Genomic DNA, 25,510 nt, shown 5'->3' on the forward strand with positions numbered 1-25,510 from the left:
AACATGCAAAAACAATCATATCATGATTAGGGAAATTGAGCTACAAGGTAACCAGGTGGAGCTGCCATCTCATGAATGTTCAATGATACGGGCTGTAACGATTTCTTAACAACCAGTCTGGAGATGTAGCTACATAATACAAATAAAACTGGTTGAAAGAGTGAAAGCAACAATATAGCTACCATTTATACAGGCTACATAATGTTATACAACAGCTTTGTAATTATTTGTTTTTTTGTTTTTTTTCCGGTACGCGGGCCTCTCACTGTTGTGGCCTCTCCCGTTGCGGAGCACAGGTTCCGGACGCACAGGTTCAGCGGCCACGGCTCACGGGCCCAGCCGCTCCGCGGCATGTGGGGTCTTCCCAAACTAGGGCACGAACCCGCGTTCCCTATCTCCAGCACTTTAAGCTCCATGAGACAAAGACTATCCTTTCTTTCACCTCTGTCTCTAGTACCAAGCCCAGTACCCGATACTTAGCTGACACGTAGGAAATATTGTGAGTGAATGAACAAGTGAGTTAATGAACAACTGAAAAAGCCAGGTTTAAAACCCAGTTCTTCGAAACTGAGTTATTTGTAATGAGGTGGATGGACCTAGAATGTGTCATACAGAGTGAAGTCAGAAAGAGAAAAACAAATACCATATGCTAATGCACATATATGGAATCAAAAACAACAGTACTGATGAACCTAGTGGCAGGGCAGGAATAAAGATGCAGATGTGGAAAACAGACTTGAGGACACAGAGTGGGGAGGGGAAGCTGGGATGAAGTAAGAGAGTAGCATTGACATATATACACTACCAAATGTAAAATGGCTAGTGGGAAGCTGCTGCATAGCACAAGGCAATCAGCTCGATGCTTTGTGATGACCTAGAAGGGTGAGATAGGGAGGGTGGGAGGGAGGCTCAAGAGGGAGGGGATATGGGGATATATGTATACCTATAGCTGATTCACTTTGTTGTACAGCAGAAACTAACACAACATTGTCAAGCAATTATACTACAATAAAGATATATTTAAAAAATGAAAGTAAATAAATAAAACCCAGTTCTTGAGAATTCCCTGGCAGTCCAGTGGTTAGAGCTCGGCGCTCTCACTGCTGGGGCCCCAGGTTCGATCCCTGGTCAGGGAACTGAGATCCCACAAGCCATGCGGCACACCAGAAAAACACACACACACACACACACAAATAAAAAATTAACTCCCAGTTCTTGGGCCTCGTATGCCATTCCCATGATAGCAAGATACACCCTTGCAGATACCCAGAAGTTCAAGGCAGAATAAAAGACATTAACAGAGGATATCGGGGCCACGGACTATAACTCCCATTTAATTTCATATGAATTTATGGCCTAACCAATTCGGAGATTTGTTTCCAGAAAGTATTGATTTATTCCCTTGAGATCAGTCCCAGTAAATACAAGTCTTAGTGCATTGGCAGTTCAGTACTGTGGACGGCTACCCAGTACATGGTGCTTTAGTTGATTGCACTTTGTGGTCTCAGCAGAGTGAGGCTGGATCTTGAGACTGGGCTCTTTCCTCATAGAATGATACACTGAAGGAGGTTGGAGAGCCAAGGAAATGGAAGGCAGGTCCATAATCTCTGCTGCTTCTCACAGGCCCAGAGGGCTAGTGTCAGAATCAGAGAGAATGGCAGGAGCTCCTATTTCTTCTGCTGGGTGTCACCTGCTCCTGGCCCTTTTACCTGCCCCTGCATCTGAGGACCGAAAAAGCAGCACAATTTCACAGGCTGAATCTCCTCTTCCTAGCTGATCCGATCTAACTCACGAAGAATGGGTTACAAAGCACCAATAGTCCATCAAAGGCAGGGCCCTTACTTTAATCTTGATCTTCAGGTTGCATTGACCTCAGATAGCTTTCCCAGAATGTTGTGAAAATATGCTACACACACACACACACACACACACACACACACACACACACACATTACTTTAGTATTCAAAGAAGTTTCTAGGGTTAATGGAGCATTTGACTCAAAGCATAGCCAACGTTTGCAGTGATATCTTGGGTATAGAATTTGCATTTATGATTTCTTATCCTCTTCTCTTTACCAACACCAACCCCCTTAGGAAAGGAGCCTGGAGGGGGAACCAAGAGTTTGGATTGCAAAATTGAGGAGTGTGCTGAAACACCTGCTCTAGAGGACTCATCATCATCCCCTGTAGATATTCAGCAACATTCCTGGCAGGTTTCCACAGACATTGAGAACACTGAAAGGTAAGTGGGAAGTTACCCTAAATAGACTGCCAATCCTCCTCTAGTTAACACTCAGGGGCTAGAGAGAGTCGAGATTTTCTCTTTCTGATTTAGAAACAGAGCTCTCAGTAAACTGAGATGAGAGACGGTAAGGGGTCCAAATCCATCTGTGGAATGATAGCAGAGCCTCCAGGAGATGTGGGCTCCCAGGCCTCTGCTTTTCCCACTCCATCAGTCTTGCATCTCCATGGAGATGAAAATGGAGTGCTTCCTTGGGAAGGAAGAAAGGTGGATCTATATACCCATCACAGCTCAGCCACCAGGATGGGTCCCAAAATTTCCATTTGTTTAAGGGAGAAGAACTAAAAATTGTGCAAAGATGTCTACTAGATTCTCAGATTTCAGGTGTATGGAATGGCCTATTCAGTTGCCAGTCAGGGGCTGAGTGTTCTGTCCAGTTCACAGGCAGCTTTCCAAAGGGCTGTCTTCTCTTACTCTCCCAGGATGTAGATGATGGCCCCTTAGTGGTCAAAGTGAGTTAATGCATTTGTCTTAACAAGCAGTAGCTCACGGCTAGAGAGGGAGTTTCTTTCTTGGGAAGAAGAGATTCTACAGTGATTCTATTTCATTTGGGAAAAGGAAGCAATAACAATAATATAATCATAAACGCATCTAGATGCTAAAAATTCCATTCTGTGAGGCAGAGGGACAAGCCCCTTGTTTATTGGCCTTCACACTGATATCTTGTCCTTTGCTACTGATGTCCCCAGAGCCAGCACGAAGCAGCTGAACACTAGGCAATTCCATCGAGGACTCTGTGTGTGTGGGGTTGAGTCATTGACAAGATAATGAACACTATTTTTTTATTTTTAGAAATGTATCACACAGTGACATTTAGAGCCATTGTAGTTCTACTTTCAGATTGTAATATAATTCTAAAGCTAATTAACCAAATTTCTGTGTTTATAGAAAATTGAAGCATGTGGTAATTACGTGCTATTAATAAAACTGGGATTTTGTCTAAGCTTGGAAATCCAACAATTCAAACAATAAAGCTGTTTGGCACAGTTTGGTAGAGCTATAGACAAATGATGAGTGATTTCTCTTAATTTATAAAGTAGAAAATGCTTTGCTCTATTCCCAGGAGTATCTGCCAGAGTGCCATGGTCAGTGTGTAATCCTTCAGCAAAGCCATGTTCCTTCTCAGAAACCTCGCACAGAATCTCTATCCAGGCCTTGTAAGCTTGTCAGAGAGCAAGCTACGGCTGATAATAATAATAGGAGTGTCTAGCTCTCAGCGTTGGAGTTATTTCAGTTCAGCCTAAAAGTTCAGATTCTGGTCAAAGGAGGTGGGAGTGACTGGGAGAAGTAGGCACAGTAGACCTGGTCTGGGAGGGGGCTTCCTTGCTTCTCCCTATCACTTTGCCCTAAGAAATCTGTGGGTCTCAAACTGGGCTGCACATTAAAAACATTCCAAGCCAATTTAATGTGTTGACCCTTGGGAATGCTTAACACCTGTGTTACTGTGAATTCCAATTACGATAATGAGAGATGACAGGGAGTGAAACCACACAGGCAGGACAGCCCTTGGACCAGATAAGAGAACATCATCACCCAGCCTCAGCTTTGCCCAGGGTTCTCCTGTTGTTCTAGTTGCGTGCCCTTCACCTGCCCTTGGAAACGTGAAGTACTGTCCTCATTACCAGAGGCTCTTCTCTGATCTCAGCCAGGTCCAACTGAAGGCAGATATGAGGGCTCCTATAGCAGAATGCCCTGCGGAAACGTTTGTCAGAGTAATTCTTATTCCTTCCAGAGCCAACCCAACTCAGATTTTCTTTTTTCTTATACAAGCAAAATAAATGCAATATTTGCCTACTGGAAGCTCGAGCTGGTACAGTTAGGCACAGACTTTGTCCTTCAGTTGTCTCACAGAACAGACGGTTCGAGATTACATTTCAAAAATTTACAGCTGATAGTTTTTCTTTTTATCAATTTTACAGAGACATGCGAGAAATGAAAAACCTTTTAAGCAAACTCAGGGAAACTATGCCTTTACCATTGAAAAATCAAGGTGAGTCTTGTCATTTCTCTTTGAGGCAGAGGATGTTTTTAACATGATAACCTTGGGTCTTGTTTCTTCAGAAATTAAAGCAAGTTGTTTTTTTTACACACGCAATAGAAGGCATTGAGCCTACAGTTGTCTTTCCTCGAGAAGACAAGCGAATGAGAATAGTTTATCAGGTGAATGCAGTTTTGCTCTGAGGGGGAGCTGAGAAACACTCTGATGACACAACAGACACCTCCTCCACTGGCCCTATCAGTCAAGAGCATTTATTCATTGTATACGCTGTGAAAAGCACCACACCACGTATGGCAAACACAAAAGGACTGAAGACTTGGCCCTTTAAGAAGCTTACAGCCAAGCAGAAGAGACCTAAGAACACTTCCAAAGGAAGATCCCTGCCAACCACGTGTTGTGTTGTTATCTAAACAAAGTAATAGTAATAATTAACATAAATTGCCACTGTGATTTTGCATCCAATTCCAACGTATGGGGGTTTTTCCAAACCACCAAGCAATTATCGGACACCAGCTGGGTGTCCTGCAGTTCAACTGAATTCTGACACTAACTGGGGACAGCGTCGGATTCCATGAGTTAAGGGTTCAGTAGTCCTAAAAGACTGCCCGCCCTCAGCCCCAACTTTAGACACCAATCCCAAGTTCAGGTTGTCACCTGAGCTTCTGACATCCAGCTATAGATCAGAGGGTCCAATGAACTCCTTCTTAGGTTCAGTTAGTTCACTAGAGCAGCTCACAGAACTCAGAGAAACATTTTACTTACCAGATCACCGGTTTATTATTACAGGATATAACTCAGGAACAGCCAGAGAGAAGAGATGCACAGGGCAAGGTATGGGGAAAGGGCACAGAAATTCCATGCCCTCTCCAGGAGCACCACTCTCCCCAGTCTCAAAAGCTCTCCAAACCCTGTCCTTTTGAGTTTTTATAGTGGTTTCTTACACAGGCATGACTGATTAAATCACTGGCCATTGGCAATTGATTCAACCTCCAGCCCCTCTCCCCTCCCTGGAAGTCAGGGGGTGGGATTGAAATTATTAACCCTCCAATCACGTAGTTGATTCTCCTAGCAACCAGCCCCCACCCTCAGGTGTTTTCCAAAGGTCACATCATTAACATAACAAAAGACATCTTTATTGCTCTCTAAGGAAGTTCCCAGAGCTTTGGTAGCTCTGTGCCAAGAATGAGGTCAGAGACCAATATATATAAATTACAATATCACAGCCACTATCCTAAATACCTTAGATGTATTAACTACATTAACTTATTTAATTCTAATAACAACTTTGAGGGAAATGCTATTCATGTTTCCCAATTTACAGGAAACTGAGGCACAGAGAGGTTAACTAACTTGGCCAAGGTCACACAGACTGTTAAGTAGAAAGGCTGGGATGTGATCCCAGGTAGCCTGTCTCCGGAACTATCCTATGGGAGGATACACCAGAAAAGGAAGCAGAAACACAGAAAGGGAAAGGGGATATTCACTAGAATGTAAGTTCTGTGAGGGGAGGGCCTCTGTATGCTTTTGTTAACTGTTTTATCTTCAGTACCTAGAGAAATGCTCGGAACATAGTAGAATAACACCCAGCATAAACATTAAATGTTTGTTCAACCTGCACCCAACTTTGCAGCCCCAGAGTCTGAAGATATGTACAAAGGACTAATAATAATCACTTTCACTAAGCACATATGGCCAGAGCAGCCTTAAGGGAAGCATCAGCTTCAGAGGGTGGTCCATAGAGGGTGGAGAAAGGGTTTTTAGAAGTAAGAAAGATACACCTTGTTTCCACCGAGCAAAGCCCAGGCGGGAGGGAGGACAGGGTGCTGCTTGCCTCTGGGTGAGGAGGGAGAAGAGTTGGCAGCAGAGTGGGAGCTCCACTTGGCTCCAGCGTGGCAGAAGGTGGAGAGGTGGAGGTGAGAACACCAGACAGTGTAGTGTGACCTGAGCTGCAAGGGACGGAGGCAGGTAACAGAAAATAAGAGGCGGGCGATTGACATATATACAATAATAGGTATAAAGTGGATAACTAATAAGAACCTGCTGTATAAAAGAAATAAAATTCAATTAAAAAATAAATAAAATTTAATAATAAGAAAAGTAAAAAAAAAAAAAAAAAAAAGAAAGAAAAGAAAAGAAGAGACCAGCAATGTGGTGCATCAGGTAAACTGCAAGCACCCCCAAAGGGCCTGGTGACCGAGGGTTCCTGGCTTGAGCCGTCGGTACAGTGTTTGGGAGGCCTTGTAGGGTTTTAAGAAAACAGTGTTTTACTACAGAGTGTTGTAGTAATGAGAGCCCTCTGGACACAGCCTGCAAGTTTGCTGCTAGAAATAAGCATGGTTAAGGCTAGCCTTGGGTTCCGATGCTTGCTCTGCCGTTTTCCTGGAACATGTAGTTTAACTTCTGGAAATGTACATTTCCTTATCCCTGAAAAAGAAATTAGACCACCTACTTCAGAGGCTTGTTGTAAGGATTAAATGATTAAACGCATGTCAATGCCCACTACCAATCTTACAGAGAGCAAGCGCTCCACAGATGCATTATTATTATTGTTATTATTATTGATATTTACCAGCTGGCCCACCAACCTAGTTCAGGAAAACTCCAAATCATCATCAAATTGAACAATACCTGCTACATTTCACTCTGAAGCAGACTGTGTAGCATCCATGACAGGGTGATCCTGAGCCAGCTCTCCAGAATATTGATCTCTAAGACGTTGGATTTGGGGCTCCTGTCTGAAGCTATCCTCACCTTTGTATTATGTAGGGCAAGTCCCCCCCACCAACAGGATGTGGTTGGTCTTCTTTTACTTCACATCCAGTTGCTTAGGAGGATGACAACCCACGGCCCCCCAGGCTGAGTTTCATGGATGCCATAGCCTATATTTTAAATTAAATATCTGAAACATTCCCTCTATATTTCGTGAAAGTTCATCCAACAGTTTTTGAATCGGGCATTATTGGAAAAATAGAAATTTTATTTTCTTTACTTAGGACATTTTTATAATCACAAAAAGTATAATAGAAATACTGGGACTTCCCTGGCAGTCCTGTGGTTAAGTCTCTGCACTTCCACTGCAGGGGGTGTGGGTTCGATCCCTGGTCAGGGATCTAAGATCCCACATGTCAAGTGGTGTGGCCAGAAAAATCCAAAATTATAGTAGAAATATTTTGTATAACTTTGTATTACTTTTATAAATGGAAAAAATAATTAGAATTTTAAATACATTTTAAAAATATAGTAATAGTAATGAATGATTGATACTATGAGTAAAAACACAAGTGAAAAGGGAAAAATCGAAACAAGTGAGGCCTAGGACTTGAACCCTAAATCCATTTGGGCCATGCAAAGGAAAAAGCTAGGAGATAGAAGGACTTCTTCAGGAGGGAGTAATGCTGTATGATTTAAAAATAATTTTTAAAATTCAGGTGAAGTCTTGTGGGAAATTAAGGTTTCTTCATTGAGGGGAGAAATGGGAACCCTTAGCACGTGAAGGTACATCTCTGTTCTGGGCATGTTTAATGGGTACTCACAGCATGACGTCACTGGGAGCGGAGCGGTGGGGAAGGGGAATGCGAGTCTCCATTGGGACGTCTGAGAAGGCCTGAAGGAAGGAGAGCAGGTCTGTTGGAGTCACCATGGGAACATTTTTTAGCAGATGCATGCGGCACTATTTTAATCAGCAGATCAGCCAGATCCCTCTCTCTGCGTATACCAAGATAGAGCATAGAGGCTGCCCCATGACCTTCCTGGAATTCTTTTCAGGAGATTGATTCATTACACAGGTCTAATCTATGCAGAAGATGGTGTGGGGTGAAATGTGGGAAAATGTGTTCCAGTTTTTTTCTGTAGGACCTTATTGTCAAAACATAATTCTAACTGGATGAAAAGCATTATAGAGAGCCATCTGTTTTCCTTCTGCCTGCTTCTTTCCTTTCTCTTTTCATTCCATTTACACGTGAGTTTGAAGCAGAGAGAAAAAGGGAAAAGATACTGCTCCTGGTCCCCCTTTTTCCTACACTACACAAACCCTGACCATGTGGAAATCCTGCCAGGCACGTACGGGGTGCGGGTGGGGAACCCACCCTGGAAATGCTCTGAATCCCCTGTTCTCCAGACTCCCTCCTGTCCCGCAACTCAGAAACTCTTCCATGTTGATTTGAGCATTTCAAGATTGAATCCTATCTTCCCGCCTTCCCACCACAATCAAAACTTGACTCAACAACAATATGCTTTACATTGATTTCCAGTGACAAATAAAGGAAGGTGGCCAAGATCAGGAATTGTAATGGTTAGTGGTTATGCCTTTATTTGAGATGGGACTTTTGCTTCTGTGCTTCCAGTTTAAGGCTGGAGACAGAGGTGCACAGAAGAAAACTCCCTTGCTCGGCTGCAGCTCCCGGCAGCCTCCCGGCAGCGTCCAGGTCCCCTGGCTCTCAGCCCTCTGTCCTTTCCTCTGCTTCAGCACCTCTCCTGTCCTACATTCCAGGTCACTGGCAGTGCTGTAGGGAGCTTCATTAATTATGAGAGTCTTGCTGTGTCAAATGGATTACAAATGGAACCACCTGTGTAGAGCCCACAACGTTACCGACAAAGGCTAAAAGGAGATGGGAAAGTGAAGGACAAGCATCTTCTAAATGCAGGCTGTAATCAAACAAAACACTGCAGAAATAATTTAAGCCTGAAAGACAGTTTCACCTTTTCCAAAATTCTGACTTCATGAATGCTGTGTGGTGTGTCAATACATTTACTCTTGCCTAGAATTCGGTTGGTGGTACCATGCATTAGAGTCTGTCTGAAGTGAATCAGTCAGGAATTGCAGCTGTTCTAGAATGGGCCCCCTCCTGCAGACAGTCCTACTCCAGACTAAACTGGGCCTAGGAACAGTTCCCCCATTCTCTATACCCGTGATCCACTCCAGTCTGGACGTGCATAACTAGAACCAACATAGCCATGGCAGGCGGAAGAACATCTGGCATCTGGCTGAAGAACACTGAGCAGTTATGCCACCTGCTAGCCTGGAGATGACTTTTTAGGTCCTTCTCCAGCACCTCATATAAAGACTTTCTGTGCCTCAAGTTGGTGTCTGAATGTCACTCTGGGCAGTTTTTTGTTTTGTTTTTTAATTAATTAATTAATTTTTGGCTCCATTGCGTCTTCGTTGCTGCACGTGGGCTTTCTCTAGTTGTGGCGAGCAGGGGCTACTCTTCGTTGCAGTGCGTGGGCTTCTCATTGTGGTGGCTTCTCTTGTTGCAGAGCACAGGCTCTAGGCTCACGGGCTTCAGTAGTTGCAGCACGCAGGCTCAGTAGTTGTGGCACACGGGCTTAGTTGCTCTGTGGCATGTGGGATCTTCCCAGACCAGGGCTTGAACCCATGTCCCCTGCATTGGCAGGCAGATTCTTAACCACTGTGCCACCAGGGAATTCCACTCTAGGAAGTTTTACTGGTTACCCCAGATCCTTTGCAGTCTCTACAACATTTTGCCCAGGATTCAGCATGACATATGCTATCCCTCCCCCGCTCCTCCAATCTAATCCACTCATCACTGATCACACATCAGTTTCTAAATACATTACTCTAATTATGTTGAGCCACTACTCAAATTTTATGTGTCTACGCATTGTCCATTGAAGGAAAAACAGACTTCTCACCTCATCATTTCTTGTCCCCACCATCATCCAACATGTGATAGTCACTTACAATATGCCAGATTCTGTGTCAGGTGCTGGGGATGACTCCCCCTAGAGGCTTTCCGTCGCAACAGGACAGAATGGGATGAGAATCACCTGGGAAGCTTTTTCAAATGACATAAGCCTCCCCTTGCAGAGATTGTGATGGAGCTTTCAGGGTATGACATGTGAATTCTGGAAACAACTAACACACACACACACACAGAGATACACACACACACAGAGATACACACACACACACACACACACACACATACTATTGGAAAGACAAAAAAATAGCACTTAAAATGCAACTATTAGTTAGATACAGGTTGCTATAAGGGTATATTAATAGTTAGAAACAGGTTGCTACAAGGGCATATTGGATTCTCACCTAGTCAGATTTTAGTTGTAAATGGGGAAGGAGAAGACAGGAGTAATTGAGAATTGCTTTTTGGAAAGTATCTGAGCTGAGATTTTTTAGGATAAATTGAAATTAGCTAAAGAAAAAGATAGAAAGAAGAGAGTCTAGGCAGAAGATTCTGAATGTGTGAAGGTGTCTGAGGAGATGACAGAGCAGGGCATTTTAATGAACTATAAACACTTCATTATTTGGGAAAGTGGTTAGAAAAGAGGCTTAAGGACTTCCCTGGTGGCACAGTGGTTAAGAATCTGCCTGCCAATGCAGGGGACACGGGTTTGAGTCCTGGTCTGGGAAGATCCCATATGCCATGGAGCAACTAAGCCTGTGTGCCACAATTACTAAGCCTGTGCTCTAGAACCCTCAAGCCACAACTACTGAGCCCATGTGCCACAACTACTGAAGTCCGCACACCTATAACCCATGCTCCGCAACAAGAGAAGCCACCGCAGTGAGAAGCCTGCGTACCACAACAAAGAGTAGCCCCCACTCACCACAACTGGAGAAAGCCCGCGCACAGGAACAAAGACCCAACGCAGCCAAAAATAAAATAAATAAATTTTAAAAAAAAAGAGGCTTAAGAGAGAGATTAGAGGGAGTCTTTCAAGATGGTGGAGTGGAAGGACCTTGAGCTTACCTTCTCTCATGAACACACCAAAATCACAACTAACATCTGAACAGCCATTGATAGAAAAGACTGGAACCTACAGAAAAAGATCTTCTACATCTAAAGGCGTAAAGAAGAAAGCACAACGAGACAGTAGGAGGGGTGCACTTGAAATATAACCAAATCCTTAACCTCCTCCCCCACCCCACCCCACCTTGGGTGACCTTGCAGAGGCTCTCCCACAGGAGTGAGAGTTCTGAGGCCAACATCAGGCTTCCCAGCCCAGGGGTCTGGCATTGGGAAGAGGTGCCCCCCAGAGCATTTGGATTTGAAGGCCAGCAGGGCTTATTTGCAGGAGCTCCACGGGACTGGGGGAAACAGACACTTAACTCTTAAAGGGATTGCACAAAATCTCACATGTACCAGGACAAAGGGCAAAAGCAGTAACCTCAGAGGAGCCTGGGCCAGACCTACCTGCTGGTCTTGGAGGGTCTCCTGGGGAGGCAGGAGGGGGGGTGCTGTGGCTCATGCTGGGGCCATAAAAACTGGTGGCAGATATATTCGGGATTATTCATCTGCATGAACTCTCCTTGAGGCAGACATCTTGCTTGGGTCTTTAGCACAAAGACCCGGCCCCACCCAACAGCCTGTAGCCTTCAGTGCCGGATGCCTCAGGCCAAACAACTAACGGGTGGGAATACAGCCCCACAGCCCCACGCATTAGCAGTCAGGTTGCCTAAAGACTTCTTGATCACACAGCCTGCCCACCAGAGGGCCAGGACCCAGCTCCACCCACCAGTGGGCAGGCATCAGCCCTTCTTGCCAGGAAGCCTACACAAGCTTCTAGACCAGCCTCACCCACCAGGGGGCAGAAATCAGAAGGAAGAAAACTACGATTCAGTAGACTGTAGTCTGCAAACACAGGCCAGACACTACCCTGGGACCGCTGGCCCCTGGCCCTTGGGTGAGTGCACCGCTGGGACCCATAGGACGTCTCCTACAGAAGGCTACTTCTCCAAAGTTGAGAAACGTGATTAACCCAAAATGAGGTGGCAGAGGAATGTGTTTCAGATGAAGGAACAAGATAAAACTCCAGAACTAAGTGTTGTGGAGATAGGCAATCTACCCGAGAAAGGGTTCAGAGTAACGATTGTAAAGGTGATCCAAGAACTCAGGAGAAAAATGGATGTTAGAGGGCTTTTTTAACAAAGAGTTAGAAAATATAAAGAACAACCAAACAGAGTTGAACGATACAATAACTGAAGTGAAAAACACACTGGAAGGAATCAATAGTAGAGTAAATGAAGCAGAATGGATCAGTGAACTGGAAGACAGAGCAGGGGAAATCACTACTGTGGAGCAAAAAAAAGAAAAAAGAATGAAAAGAAATGAGGACAGTGTGAGAGACCTCTGGAACAACATTAAGCACACGAACATTCACATTATAGGGGTCTCAGAGGGAGAAGAGAGAAAGAAAGGACCAGAGAAAATATTTGAAGGGATTATAGTTGAAAATTCCCCTAACATGGGAATGGAAATAGCCACCCACGTCTGGGAAGTGCAGAGAGTTCCATACAGGAAAAACCCAAGGAGAAACACGCCAAGACACATAGTAATTAAATTGGCAAAAATTAAACAAAAAGAAAAATTATTGAAAGCAGCAAGGGAAAAACGACAAATAACATACAAGGGAACTCCCATAAGGTTATCAGCTGATTTTTCAGCAGAAACTCTACAGACCAGAAGGGAGTGGCAGGATACATTTAAAATAATAAGTGAACAGAGTATCTGTCAGGCAAGAGCTGCTGTGATGGTTTATGATGATGCCAATAAAAAGTGGGTGCTAGCTGGTGTTCAACCGGGTTCAGCAGAGTTCATATATATCATCATACAGGCAACAACACATTCAGAGGGGTGGGCAGGAAGATTCAGGACCAGCAGGTAGTGATATATTGTGCCATTCCTAAACGGTTGAAGTACAATCAAGCTACTCAGACCTTCCACCAATGGTGGGATGCTAGACAGGTGTATGATCTCAACTTTGGCAGCAAAGAAGATGCCCATGTCTTCGCAAGTGCCATGAGGCATGCCTTAGGAGTGTTGAATTCACAGGAAACAAGGCCAACATCGCCTAGACAAAATTCACAACTACCTGCCGAAGTTCAGAATGGCCCATCACAAGAAGAATTGGAAATTCAAAGAAGGCAACTACAAGAACAGCAATGACAAAAGGCGCTGGAGCCGGAAAGGCTGGAGAGAGGAAGAATGCAAAGGAAGAGATTGGAGAGGGAGAGGTTAGAAAGGCAAAGGCCAGAAAGAGAGAGGCAAGAGCAGTTAGAAAGGGAGCAGCTGGCATGCGAGGGAGAGTGAAGAATGGCAAATGCCGCTACCCCTGCCTCTGTGGAGACAACTCCTCTACTTCTGAGCCAGGCTGGCAGGCAGCCTCTCAGCCGCGGAACCTCCAGCCCAACATTTTCTTGGGACCACCTGCACCTCCACCCCCTCCTCCACTCCCACCAGGTCCTGCCCAGGCATCAGCCGCACTCCCTCCACCCCCAGGGCCCCCTCTACCCCCTCCACTTCCGTCCTCAGGGCCCCCCCTCCGCCTCCTCCACCGCCTTTTCCGAATCAGGTACCCCTCGTCCCCCCCACCTCCTGCTGCTCCCCTCCCTGCATCTGTATTTTTTTGGGGATCCATGTCTGAAGACAATCGCCCTTTAACTGGACTTGCAGCTGCGGTTGCTGGAGCAAAACTTAGGAAAGTGTCACGGATGGAGGATGCCTCTTTCCCAAGCGGAGGGAATACCATTGGTGTGGATTCGGCCTCATCTAAAACAGAGATGGGTCGTGGAAATGGATCCCTTCCGTTAGGGGGTAGTGGTTTAATGGAAGAAATGAGTGCCCTGCTGGCCAGGAGGAGAAGAATTGCTGAAAAGGGATCAACAATAGAAACAGAACAAAAATGAAGATTCAGAGCTTGTAACTTCTAAGGCCTCTTCAACAAGTACACCTGAACCGACAAGAAAGCCTTGGGAAAGAACAAATACAATGAATGGCAGCAAGTCACCTGTTATTTCCAGACGGGATTCTCCAAGGAAAAATCAGATTGTTTTTGACAACACGTCCTATGATTCATTACACAGACCAAAATCTGTGCCCTCGTCACAGCCCAGTGCCAACGGAGTCCAGGTGGAGGGACTTGGACTATGACAGGCTGAAACAGGACATTTTAGATGAAATGAGAAAAGAATTAACTAAGCTAAAAGAAGAGCTCATTGATGCAATCAGGCAGGAACTGAGCAAGTCAAATACTGCATAGAGAATCAAACTAAGGAGAGACAGGACTTTAATCTGGAGAAAGGAAAAAAAAAAAACCAACAAAGAACAACTGTGGTACAACAACAAAACCCTTAAATTTTGTGAGCTGTAAGAAGAAAATGGAGACAAAGCAGGGAAAAACCAACATACTTTGAAAGACTTCAGACATTACTACCCTGGTGATAAGCTGTTTCCCTCTCAGTTTGCTGCTTTTTTCTGACCTTTACAACAGGATGGAAGAGAGTCGTATAGGAGTTCCTGTATCAGTTATGCAGAAAATACTGAATCCATCAGGCAAGATCACCGTGCATTGAGATATTTTCATGTCAAGAGAAAATCGCACATTTTCCACAATCCATTGCTAAAATAAAGAGGAGAAAGGCTTGAGAAGTTTTCTTCAGAGAATGGTGATGAGGAATTTAGCAAGTTATACTATTGTATTGTTTCTCTCAGGTTTGTCTTCCTATCATATTTGATAGTCCATGAATAATTGAGTTCAGCCCTATGTAGGTTAAGATCATAAAATGTGGAACAAATGGAATGGTATGTGCTTTCAAAGGGTGATATTTATAAGAAATGTCCTAAAAATGATTTGTTCGGAGTGAGGAATTTTAGAATGATAGGAAGTCTCTCGAGTTTAGCCTTCATGCAATTTTGTAGGTTCAAACATAAAATTTGTCCATAATTTTTTTTTTTTTTTTTTTTTTTTTTTTTTTTTTTTTTTTTTTTTTTGTGGTACGCGGGCCTCTCACTGTTGTGGCCTCTCCCGTTGTGGAGCACAGGCTCCGGACGCGCAGGCTCAGCGGCCATGGCTCACGGGCCCAGCCGCTCCGCGGCATGTGGGATCTTCCTGGACCGGGGCACGAACCCGTGTCCCCTGCATCGGCAGGCGGACTCTCAACCACTGCGCCACCAGGGAAGCCCTGTCCATAATTTAAAGATTTAGATGCCTTCCTAAATTGTTACAATGCTTTACCAACTCTGTGACTCCTACATAACACAAAGCAGTGGTCAAATGTAAAACAATATATTGTAGATTCACTGTAGGTTTTCAACCTTTTTTAGATTTATGCATGTGGACATATTTATAATGTAATTATAAATTATAAAATTAGAAAACCACCACAAAATTAGCTTTTTTAAATTGCAGACAGTAATGCATGTCAAACTAATATGTAGTGGCCTTTTCAAGGCCTAGTCCCAGGGAAAACATTTTGTAGAGTATAGGGGAGTGGAAGGAAGGGAAGGAATAATTTTTTATTCAAAGTTAATTTCTGCACTATCTTCATTCTCAGTTATCTGCATGAATAATAATGGGGAATATTTTGTGACTTTAATTGGTAAATATGTTAACAGCATCAAGTACTTAATCTTTTACATCATGTCTTCAGCTATTTGTATTTTAACGTGAGTAAGTTCAATGGTCTGAAACATGATTCTGAGCTTCACATGAATTACATCTTACTGTGGAACTCAAAAGTTCCATCCCTGAATTTGGCTGTTATTACCTTGGCGCCCTGCGGTTGTACAGGTGTTCAGGTACACGTTCCTGACTACAAAGCTGCTTTTGAATCTCATGTTGCAATACTGGAAAAGTAACAATGATGGCAGCAATTAAGGTCACAGAACTCATTAGATCAAGGGAAAACAGTGAGGGGGGGGGTCCTGCATAATTTTCTTTTAATAAATAAAGAGAGATTTAGGTGGTGGGAAGAAGGAACTAGATACTCTACTTACCACCGTGTGTGCACGCATGCGTGCGTGTTTGTGTGGGCACTCACGTGTGTGTATGTTATCCACTCCCTTTTCTTTGAAACGTCTAAGATTAAAATAGGGAAGAAATCCTGTATGTTGCAATGATATAATTTTTTGAAATTTTAGGAAATCAAAATTCTCCTGGCTCTCCATCTTGATGTGCCATATTTGCTTTGAAACCTTTGATTATCAGTAGTTTTACTAAAATTTTGAAGAAATAATCCACTTTCATCTGCTATCTAGATTTCTTAACCTAAATTCTTAAAAACAGAACTTGTTGATAGCATAGTTTTCTAAGTGCTGCAAGTTTGCAGCCATTACCACTTCAAAGAGGTTTGAATGAGGGAATTTTTTTCCCTTGTTAAAATAGTTCTATTCCTGTAGAAACTTCAGTTTTAGATCTGTGATGGAGGAGCTATCATAATTCAAGTATACAGTTCTTTTTTTCTATCAACTATTCATTGTCATCCAATAGTGAAGACATTAAAGATGCAGCAAGCTTATGAAGTACTACTTTCTAAAAGAAATAGGTGGCATTTTCGTCTTTATTATTGTACTTTTGGTTATGCAAACACTTTGATGATACAAATGTTTGTGTCCCCCATAAATCTGCTCAGAAATCGCTTTTGATTTTGTTGATTAAGTTAAGCAGTCTCTAGTAGGATAGAGTACTGGGTACAAGTGGTCCAAAGTAAGATAAAAGACTACAGTAAAAATGCTAGATCTTAAAAAAGAAACTGGTTTATGCACTAAATGTTTTGTGCCTTGGTCTAATATTAACATGATGTCTGTGTAAAATGACAAAAAGAACCAGAGTTGAATCACGTTTTATCTCCTGTCATTCTTCATTGTCCCAAATTGCTAAATGTGTTCTTTCCAAGAAGTCTGATTGAATTACTGCATCCATTTACTGTCCTATGTGACAGTTTTGTCCTTGTTAGAGATTTGAGTAATTAAAATGGGAAACAGAAGCTTAGGTTATTTTCCTTATCAAAACTATGTTCCTTGGAGGCACAATATTGTGATGGTTTTCATGCTCTTGTACCTTGGATGTCTTAAGCTGAGTGCAGTTTAGGGGATCCTTTCTAATTACAGGCAGGTACTTCTTTCCTTCAACACTGTGATCTGACCTGTAACAAATCTGTACTATACACGATGTAAATGGCTAACAAGTCAATTGCAAACCAACTGAATGTACAAATCTTAGTGCCGGTGCTGAAATCTCTTCAGAATAGTCATCATGATCTCAAAGTTTGTTTCAAAATTTTGCAAGCATCAAGTGTCAATCAAAACTGAAGATGAAACACTAATGACTGTTGAATTCTCATGCTTTAGGTGTACTTCCTTATTAGAGTTTTTGGTTCTCTGCTATTTTTACCATACTGTTCATTTAAATTTCCTACATGCTAACTTCGTTTGTGCGATTGAAATAAAATTGCAGTATATATTAACAAAAAGAGAGAGAGAGACTAGAGAGGTTGGGGGAGGCCCCTCTAATTCATGTTAAGAGGTTTAGACTTTAACCTGAGGTCACTGGAGGGATTCAGTTAGTAGGCAAGTACAATAAGACAGGTGAGAAATGCTTACAATCTGACCTAAAGACCAGGGCTTGGAGAAGAGGATATGACCAGTTGGATGATGTACATAAGGCCAAGGCAGAATCAAGGATGGAACCTGGGTTCAGACTTGGAAAGCAGAGCGAATGATGGTGTCAACCACTAAATTAGAACAGAGCGGTACCAGTAGAGGTAGAGGACAGGACAGTTGAAGTTCTGGATGCGGGGGGACTCCAAGAGCGATGCTCAGTGGTTGTGATGGACGTACATGTCTTATGCTGAGGTGAGACATGCGAGCTAGAAGGACAGGAAATACAGATGTAAACGTCAGCAGTGTCATGGTAATCAAAGCCCTAAAAATGGTTGAGACCACCCATGGAGAGTGCATAGAGAAGAGCCCTGAAATACCAAAATGTAAGAAGAGCAGCTTACAAAAACTGAGAAGAAACTCAACATGGTATAATAAGAAAGCTGCAAGGAAGGAATGGCTAATAGTGTGGGGTAGTTCAGCTAGATAAGAACTGAAAGTGTCCATAGGATTTAGCAACAAGGGAGTCACTGGTGAGGTTGGCCAAAGTAGCTTACTTGGAACAGGGGGCCCGGAAGCCTAATTAAGGAGGGTTGAGGAGTAAGTGGGAGCTGAAGACCTGGGCAGCCAGGGTAAATTTATTAAGTCTTTCATAAAGAGTTGCTCATAGAATGGTGGCTAAACAGGGTTGGAAGCGGACAATGCACCCAGGACTGTAGCAATTGTATGGAAGCATGAAGGAAGGTAGAAGCACGGAGCAGTCAGAAAAGACTTTTCTGAAAAAAGAGATGGTGTGTGAAAGGACAGGGAGGAAGGGAAGGAAGGGCCTTATTTAGGGAATTCTAAGTAGTTCTGTTTTAGACCATCCCCTCCTTCATATGCCTTTCATTCCAGCCAGACTGGACAATTTACTTGGACCCAAATTCAGGCTGCCTTTGACCTCCCTGTCTTTGACCTGCCCTGACCTCCTCTTTTGACACTGTTTTCTCCATCCGGAATGCCTGCCCCCCTACTTAACCAAATGTCCAAGTTCTCCCCACACCTTGTAGCCCAGCATGAACACGGAGCCCCCAGGAATTTTCCACAAATGTCTTCTTTACAGATGGGAGGAATTTCCCCCTCTGGGAATTCTCAAAGCATTGTATTTGTATCTCTGTAATGGCATTTCTAATGAAGCCTTCTAGTTACTCAGACAAAGATCCCTGAGGCCAAGGTTCACCTTTCTCTTAGGACCCATCTGGTATTACCCCCAGCACCCGACATAGAGCCCTACACTTCGTAGAGCTTTGATTAATTCAGTGGTTCTCAAAGTGTGGTCTCAGGACCAGCCGTATCAGCAGGTCCAGGAACTTGTAAGAAATGGAGATTGCCTGGCCCACCCCAGACCTACTGATTCAGAAACTCTGGAGGTAGGGCTAGCAATCTGTGCTTTCATAAGCCCTCAGATGAAGCTGATGCAGCTTATGTTTGGGAACCCTGGCATTAGCTGAAGTTCTCCTTTTTTAACAGATTAGAAATGTGCAACTGCAGTTCCATTATAAGCACTTCTCTTGACTTAGAGAACATAGCTTTAAACTCAAACGCTCAGTTTATTATTTGAAAACTTCTCATTTTCATGTCCTTCTGTTTCTTAACATATCATTTATGTAAAAAATATTTTATTGGCAAAAGAAATTTGAGCAATAGAGAAATGGTATTACTGTACCTTGGGGGACTCCGGCATCCCTGGCTTTAATAGGGATTAAACATTAAACATCCAAGAATTAAACATTAAATGACTGGGGTTTGAATTTACTGATGACTGAATACCCTACTCTCCTTTTCTTTCACTTTCTGCTATCCTTTCCTGCCTCCTCTTCTCTTTCTCACTTTTTATTTTCACATTTAAAACTCTCCTAAGTTACAGTTCTCTGAGGGTATGCACTTTGGAGAAAAGATACCATAAAACTCTCAATCATTTCCAATAAAAAGCAAAGATTTCCCAGCAAGTTCAGATGGATTAGCACAGAAAGTTTAGAATGAGTGGGGAAACATCCCATTTTGCTCACATTCTGTTGACAGCCCCTCACTTCAGAGACAGGATTTCAGTATGTGGGAAGACATCTTTCCTTGGCTTTAAATTGACTTCAAACCATTCCAGGCAGACTTACTGCTCAGTGAATTTCAGCATTTACTGCAGATGTCAGCTTCCTAGAGTGTAGAAAGCTGCTCTGAATTTCTGCCAAGAATTTTTGAGCTTTTGTGTCACCTCAGCCCTAGGTGATAATCAGACAAGCTCCAGGCTAGGCAAAGGTGTCATAAATGCTCAACTAAGATGCCCCAAACCAGCAGTCGTCCTTAATAGGCAGTCTGTCCTTTGCTTAACGTCTGAGCACTTTCTCATCAATCCTAACACTTCCTATTTACTTATGAATGCTATATATGTATGTGTGTGTGCATGTGTGTATATAGCACTCACAAGTGAATGTTATATATATATATATGAAAAGAAGGCTGAATGAGGAGAATTTCAATAGCACAAAGGTTTTTTGATTCACTGTAATGAATGCACAGATACAAGGGTCAGTCTTGATACAAATCTCATAATACCTGTGTGCTTTTAATACCTAAAAAAGAGAGAATGGGAGCAAATATACCACCACAGCACACACATGCACGCTTTCTTTGTAAATACAACATACCAACGTATGTAGATATTTCCTCATGTAGTGGGAATGATACACACCAGAATTGCATTTTATTGTGTAATATATAAATACCAATGAGGTCACTCCCAAATCTCTTAAATGACTGAAGAAAGGCAAGCATATAGGGAATTCAGGAAATAAATGGGAATTCAGGAAATAGATCTCCAAGTCTCATAGAAGTAGAAATAAGATTTTTCTTTGCTATTAGTATCGTCATAGTTTTGGTAATTCTGTTCCAAGGAAGCATTAACTTCCAGCTGAACTTGAGTTTGGGGAAGTGTAGTCAGTATTCAAAGAGATACCAAAAAATAAAATTCTTTACCCTTCAGGGTCTGCTGTATCTTGGCCATATCCAATTAGGTTAAGTTCACTGATCATTTGGTGGTTAAAGAAGTTAAGAGTCCTAAAAATGATGAGAGAGTATGGTTATCGTTTCTATCTGCTCCAAATATATTATGATTCATCTCAGAGATTCTTCTGAGAAATCAGGTTTATATATAGGATTTGACATTGCTTTCAGCATCTTAACTGTTTGGGGCAAGTTTAACTGTAAAAGAGAGATGTCCTATTTTTTTGCCTCAAAATGTTGACATCCAGATTAGAGTGAATTATTTTTCACTATGAAAAAGACAGAGTCCTGTTTTTCTCCACATTAGCAGAGTGTGAGTATTAAAAGAGGATTTTAATCTGGGGAGCCTGGGGGAGGAGGCTGTGTTTGATTAATCTGATGTGCCCAGCTGGGGCCCCTGTTTTCTTCCCTGGCTCTGACTTGCTACTCTAGTTTCATCTACGTGTGTAACATAGTGCAGCATTCCAAGGAACACTGTCAACTCGGTGGGTGATGCTAATTTACAAATAAATATGACACATGGGAGCCTTGGGGGATGGGGAGGGAAAGCCAGGGCACTTGGATGACAGTTTATGTACGAGGACCAGAAAGCCAGGACTCATTTGTTCCTGATAGTTTCCTGAGCATCTAGGCTCTCAGTAATCAAGAAAAACAATCCTCATCTACAAGCCAGTTTTATTGAAGTGGGGCACAATTCTTCACTATATCAATCACTCCATCTAACTCCTGATTCTGGGCTGTTTTTCAAGGTCCTGCATCTTCAACGTTAGGATGGGGAAAGGAGGGAACATTTTAGCTCTGCTCTGGGAGGGCAGTGCAGCTAGTCCCGGCAAAGCTTAGGTATATAAGAGTTGCCAGCCAACCAGCCATTTTGTTGCCCCTAGTTCCATTCTGACCATATCTCAGCGCTGCCTCAGCTAGCAATTTCCAGATTATTTCCCTGTGGTCCTTCTCCAGCCTCTGCAACCCACATTGGCCAGTTCCGCTCCAACAGGCTGTTTCTACCCACACTCTCTGTTGAACTGCACTATTTCCCAAAAACCCAGCTCATTAAACTGTATTTGGTTTACTGGTTTATTTCTTTCTCTACTTGTCATCATATTAAAATTTTCAAACCACAACTTGTGAATTCAACAGCTGACAATCTTCTCTGAATGCCCTTGTGTGCAGATATCTATAGAAAATGCTAGGGAGGGCTTCCCTGGTGGCGCAGTGGTTGAGAGTCTGCCTGCCGATGCAGGGGACATGGGTTCGTGCCCTGGTCTGGGAAGATCCCACATGCCATGGAGCGGCTGGGCCCGTGAGCCATGGCCGCTGAGCCTGCGTGTCTGGAGCCTGTGCTCCGCAATGGGAGAGGTCACAACAGTGGGAGGCCCGCGTACCGCAAAAAAAAAAAAAAAAGAAAGAAAGAAAGAAAGAAAGTACTCTTTCTTTGTTGAGGGAAATACTCAACAAGAAATAGTTGAAGCTTCTTCCCGAGGCATAAAGTAGGTGAATGGAGGTAAGACAAGGTCCTATGTAAAGGAAAATAGTTAATAATAGCTATATTTACTGTTTCCTCCATGCTAGGCACCAATGTCCCCACCCAAGCTAAATGTTTTTAATAGATTGTTTCATTTAATTCTCACCTAGGGTAAGTATTACTGAGCCTTATTTTACATATGGGGAAAATGAAGCCTAACAAGCTTAAGTGACACTTTCAAAGTCATAGGACTAGTAAGTGGTAAAGTATAAGAAAGAAGCCAGCTTTACTCCAAAGCATGGGCTTTTTCTAAGAAGTATACATCTCCCAAGTGAAAAACTGCCTCTAAGCAGTTTATATTTAATTCTAAGCAGTGGTTCTCAACTGTGGGCTCTTTGCTTCAACCTCACTGCCACCCCAGGAATATGTGGCCATATCTGGGGACATTTTCGGTTGTCACAACTGGTAGGGCAGTGCTACTGGCATCTAGTGAGTAGAGGCCAGGGATGCTGCTAAACATCCTACAATGCTCAGCACAGCCCCCAACAATAAAGGATGATCTGGTCCAAAACGTCAATGGTGCCGAGGCTGAGAAAGTTGGATTCGAAGGATGGAGGATTTTTAAGGCCAATTCATAAAAAACAAGTTGTTTTGTCTGTACCTCACTCATATGTACATTCTATCCCATCACAGATGACAGCAGCCTTCTAAATCTAACTCCCTACCCCCTGGTTAGAAGACGGAAGAGAAGGTTCTTTGGGCTGTGCTGTCTCGTCTCAAGCTAGGTGATTCCTCCTGGAAACCACCACTAGGAAGACCTGAAAATATCACTGAACCCGAGGACCTCCAGACAGCTGAACCACAGTTATTGGTTTTCGACTATGTTTTCTATGCTTCCTTATTACTTTTATCCACCTCCCACCGCCCTTTGAAACGATTTTACATTTGAAAGCAGCTGCTGTCAAGAAAAAAAAAGATTCAAAAAGCAGGCTGTTTTTAAAAGGATTTTTAAAGCTGACATTGTGCATGTCTGCTCCAAACCACACCATGACAGATGCAAGAATTATGATTTTTAAATTATTGAAAGGTTTTTCTAAGTATTACACAGAGAAAAATTATTTCATGTAGAATAGTATATCTATAGCTCTTGCTGATGTCACGTTAACAAATGATCACATATGAGAGTCTTTAAACATAGAAATCTATTTAAAACTGCAAAACTGTTCAAAATCCAACCAATATTAGGAATAATATTATAATCAAACATATACCACCTCAACCTATTGCTTTCTCTGCACTCATTTACGTTTAGTCTTCCATTCTGTCAGAATCTAAGAGCTTCAACGTAAAAATATCTTAATTTATAATGCAACAAGAACATATATGAAAACTATTTAAATTTTGTAAATACACAATAATCCTAATAACTTCTTACAATGCATATGGGCAACTAATTTCCTTTCGATCCAATGGTGTCTTTTTCAGCTGCTTGGAGAATGAAGTAATCCAGTTAGGAAATGGTGTAGTGATATATACAATTACCCTCAAATGTAAAATTGAGTATTATCATATTTTGTTCTAATTGAAATCTGAAGCATGATGTCTGCACATCAGCATAGTGTTAAATCTTATAGGGCATGCTGGAATTAGCTCAGATCGTAAAAATACTTAACATTTTACATTGTTAATAAAATCTTTTTAGTTAAGCTAAGTTTGTCTCATTTTAGATGACTATGCAGATAGGACTTTTCCAACGTGTACTTGGTGTCTTGTCTTATGCTTAGAATCTTAAAAGCAGGACACATTAAGCAATACTCTATTTTAGAAAGGAGGAAGCCACACGCTTTGTTTTTCTGCTCACAGCTCTGCTGTGCTCTTCCTCCACTAAACTCATAACATGATACAGATTTTGTTATATTTTCCCTTGCTCTTCCTTTGGCCCATTTCCCAGACAGAGTTTCCCATGGGTTGAAAGATCAAGCCTTTGGACTGCTTTTCTTGTTTTCCATAGTCTGAAATTCCTAAAGTCAGACAAGAGGCACCAGAGTCCAGCACAATAAAAGGATGACCTATACGTGGTTTATCCAAGATGCATCTTTAATCCCAACCCTATAATTTCACAGTATTTATGTGCACAGGCGTTTATAAGTCCACCAGTATTTTGACCTGAAAAGTAAATATACTCAAGCTTTTAGCTTTAGTGAAGAGCAAGACAAACTACTGGAATAATTATAGTATTAGGTTGAATTATATGAAACTGCTGATATTTGACTGTTTTTGACCTAAAAAATGGCAGCTTCATATAGCTCAACCTAATATCTGATGTTGTGGAAATTATCCTTGAAATTGTCTTCTAGTTTTTTTGATTGAAAGTGAAAGGATTAAAGAGTTGGAAGAGATCTCAAAAGGCGATGCATACCTCTATTTAGATCACACCAGCTGGTTTTTGGCCTTATTCTTGGAGTCCAGAGATGTATTCCAGTGAGTTGGCAATTGACGCATGGCTATAGGTATGAATAGCTTCATACCAAGACGTACCCTTGAAAGTTATATGAGAAAAATCACAATTTCCTAAATCAAATACTTGTAATACAGTGTGGGAATATGCTACTTTAAAACTCCTAGGGTGACTGCTCCTTTGCAAAGCAGGTAACCACTCCCAAATTTACCTGGTCCTCAAACCCTGATTTTCATAAAATGAAATTTTGATTCAAGTTTAATATCCTTTCCTGAATGCCGTTCATTTTTATCCCCTGAAGTTTAATTCACTTCAGGTCCATTGTTTTAGAAATTATGAAGGAGCCCAATCTGCCACGCTCTCAGCTCCCATCTCTGCCCTCTCCCACCTTCCACTATACTGAACCCTTAGCTTCAATCTAGTTCCTACTAAAAAAACTACATGCAGAGTTATTAACAGATAAGCCCAGCCTTGGTGTTCAGCACCTTCTTCTAAATGCCAGACCTAAATCACTTCTGCTTGGTTAATTTGTGCTCACTCTTGCCTTAGCCTCAGTGTGAAAGTAACACCTTCCGTGCAATTGTCCTCTGTACAACTGAAGACTGTTAATAAATTCAGGTCTCACCTCCATGTCTGGGGAGGGCTATAGTAGCTATTCATGGAGATGGGGATTTGTCTAATTCCCTAGCTAGGCTTTCCATATCTAAGAGAAATAAATTCAGCCACCTTATCTTTTCTTCATAGTGCCTGTTTCCCGGCCTTGGATCAATTTTGTAGTTCCCGTGGACACACTCCAAGATTTATAGATCTTCTTTCACTATAGCAGGTCCTAAAATTAAATTTAGCGCTCAAAGTCCCAATAACCTACCCTGGCTCAGAGCTGCAATGGGTAATTCAT

General features: G+C 42.4%; 1 protein-coding gene and 1 pseudogene across 1 annotated transcript in view; both read left to right on the forward strand.

The window, feature by feature from the left end:
- Positions 1–23,781, forward strand: part of RGS7BP (regulator of G protein signaling 7 binding protein) — a 117,066-nt gene extending 93,285 nt beyond the window's left edge. Inside the window, exons 4-6 of the mRNA XM_060146100.1 lie at positions 2,095–2,242; positions 4,222–4,292; positions 22,848–23,781. Coding sequence (XP_060002083.1) covers positions 2,095–2,242; positions 4,222–4,292; positions 22,848–22,939 — 311 coding nt within the window. The 3' untranslated portion in view covers positions 22,940–23,781. The remainder of the gene's footprint in view (positions 1–2,094; positions 2,243–4,221; positions 4,293–22,847) is intronic.
- Positions 12,777–14,434, forward strand: LOC132518089 (protein enabled homolog; annotated as a pseudogene).
- Positions 23,782–25,510: the final 1,729 nt, after the last annotated feature.

This window comes from Lagenorhynchus albirostris, chromosome 3, assembly GCF_949774975.1.
Source record: "Lagenorhynchus albirostris chromosome 3, mLagAlb1.1, whole genome shotgun sequence".
Classification (NCBI taxonomy): Eukaryota; Metazoa; Chordata; class Mammalia; order Artiodactyla; family Delphinidae; genus Lagenorhynchus; species Lagenorhynchus albirostris.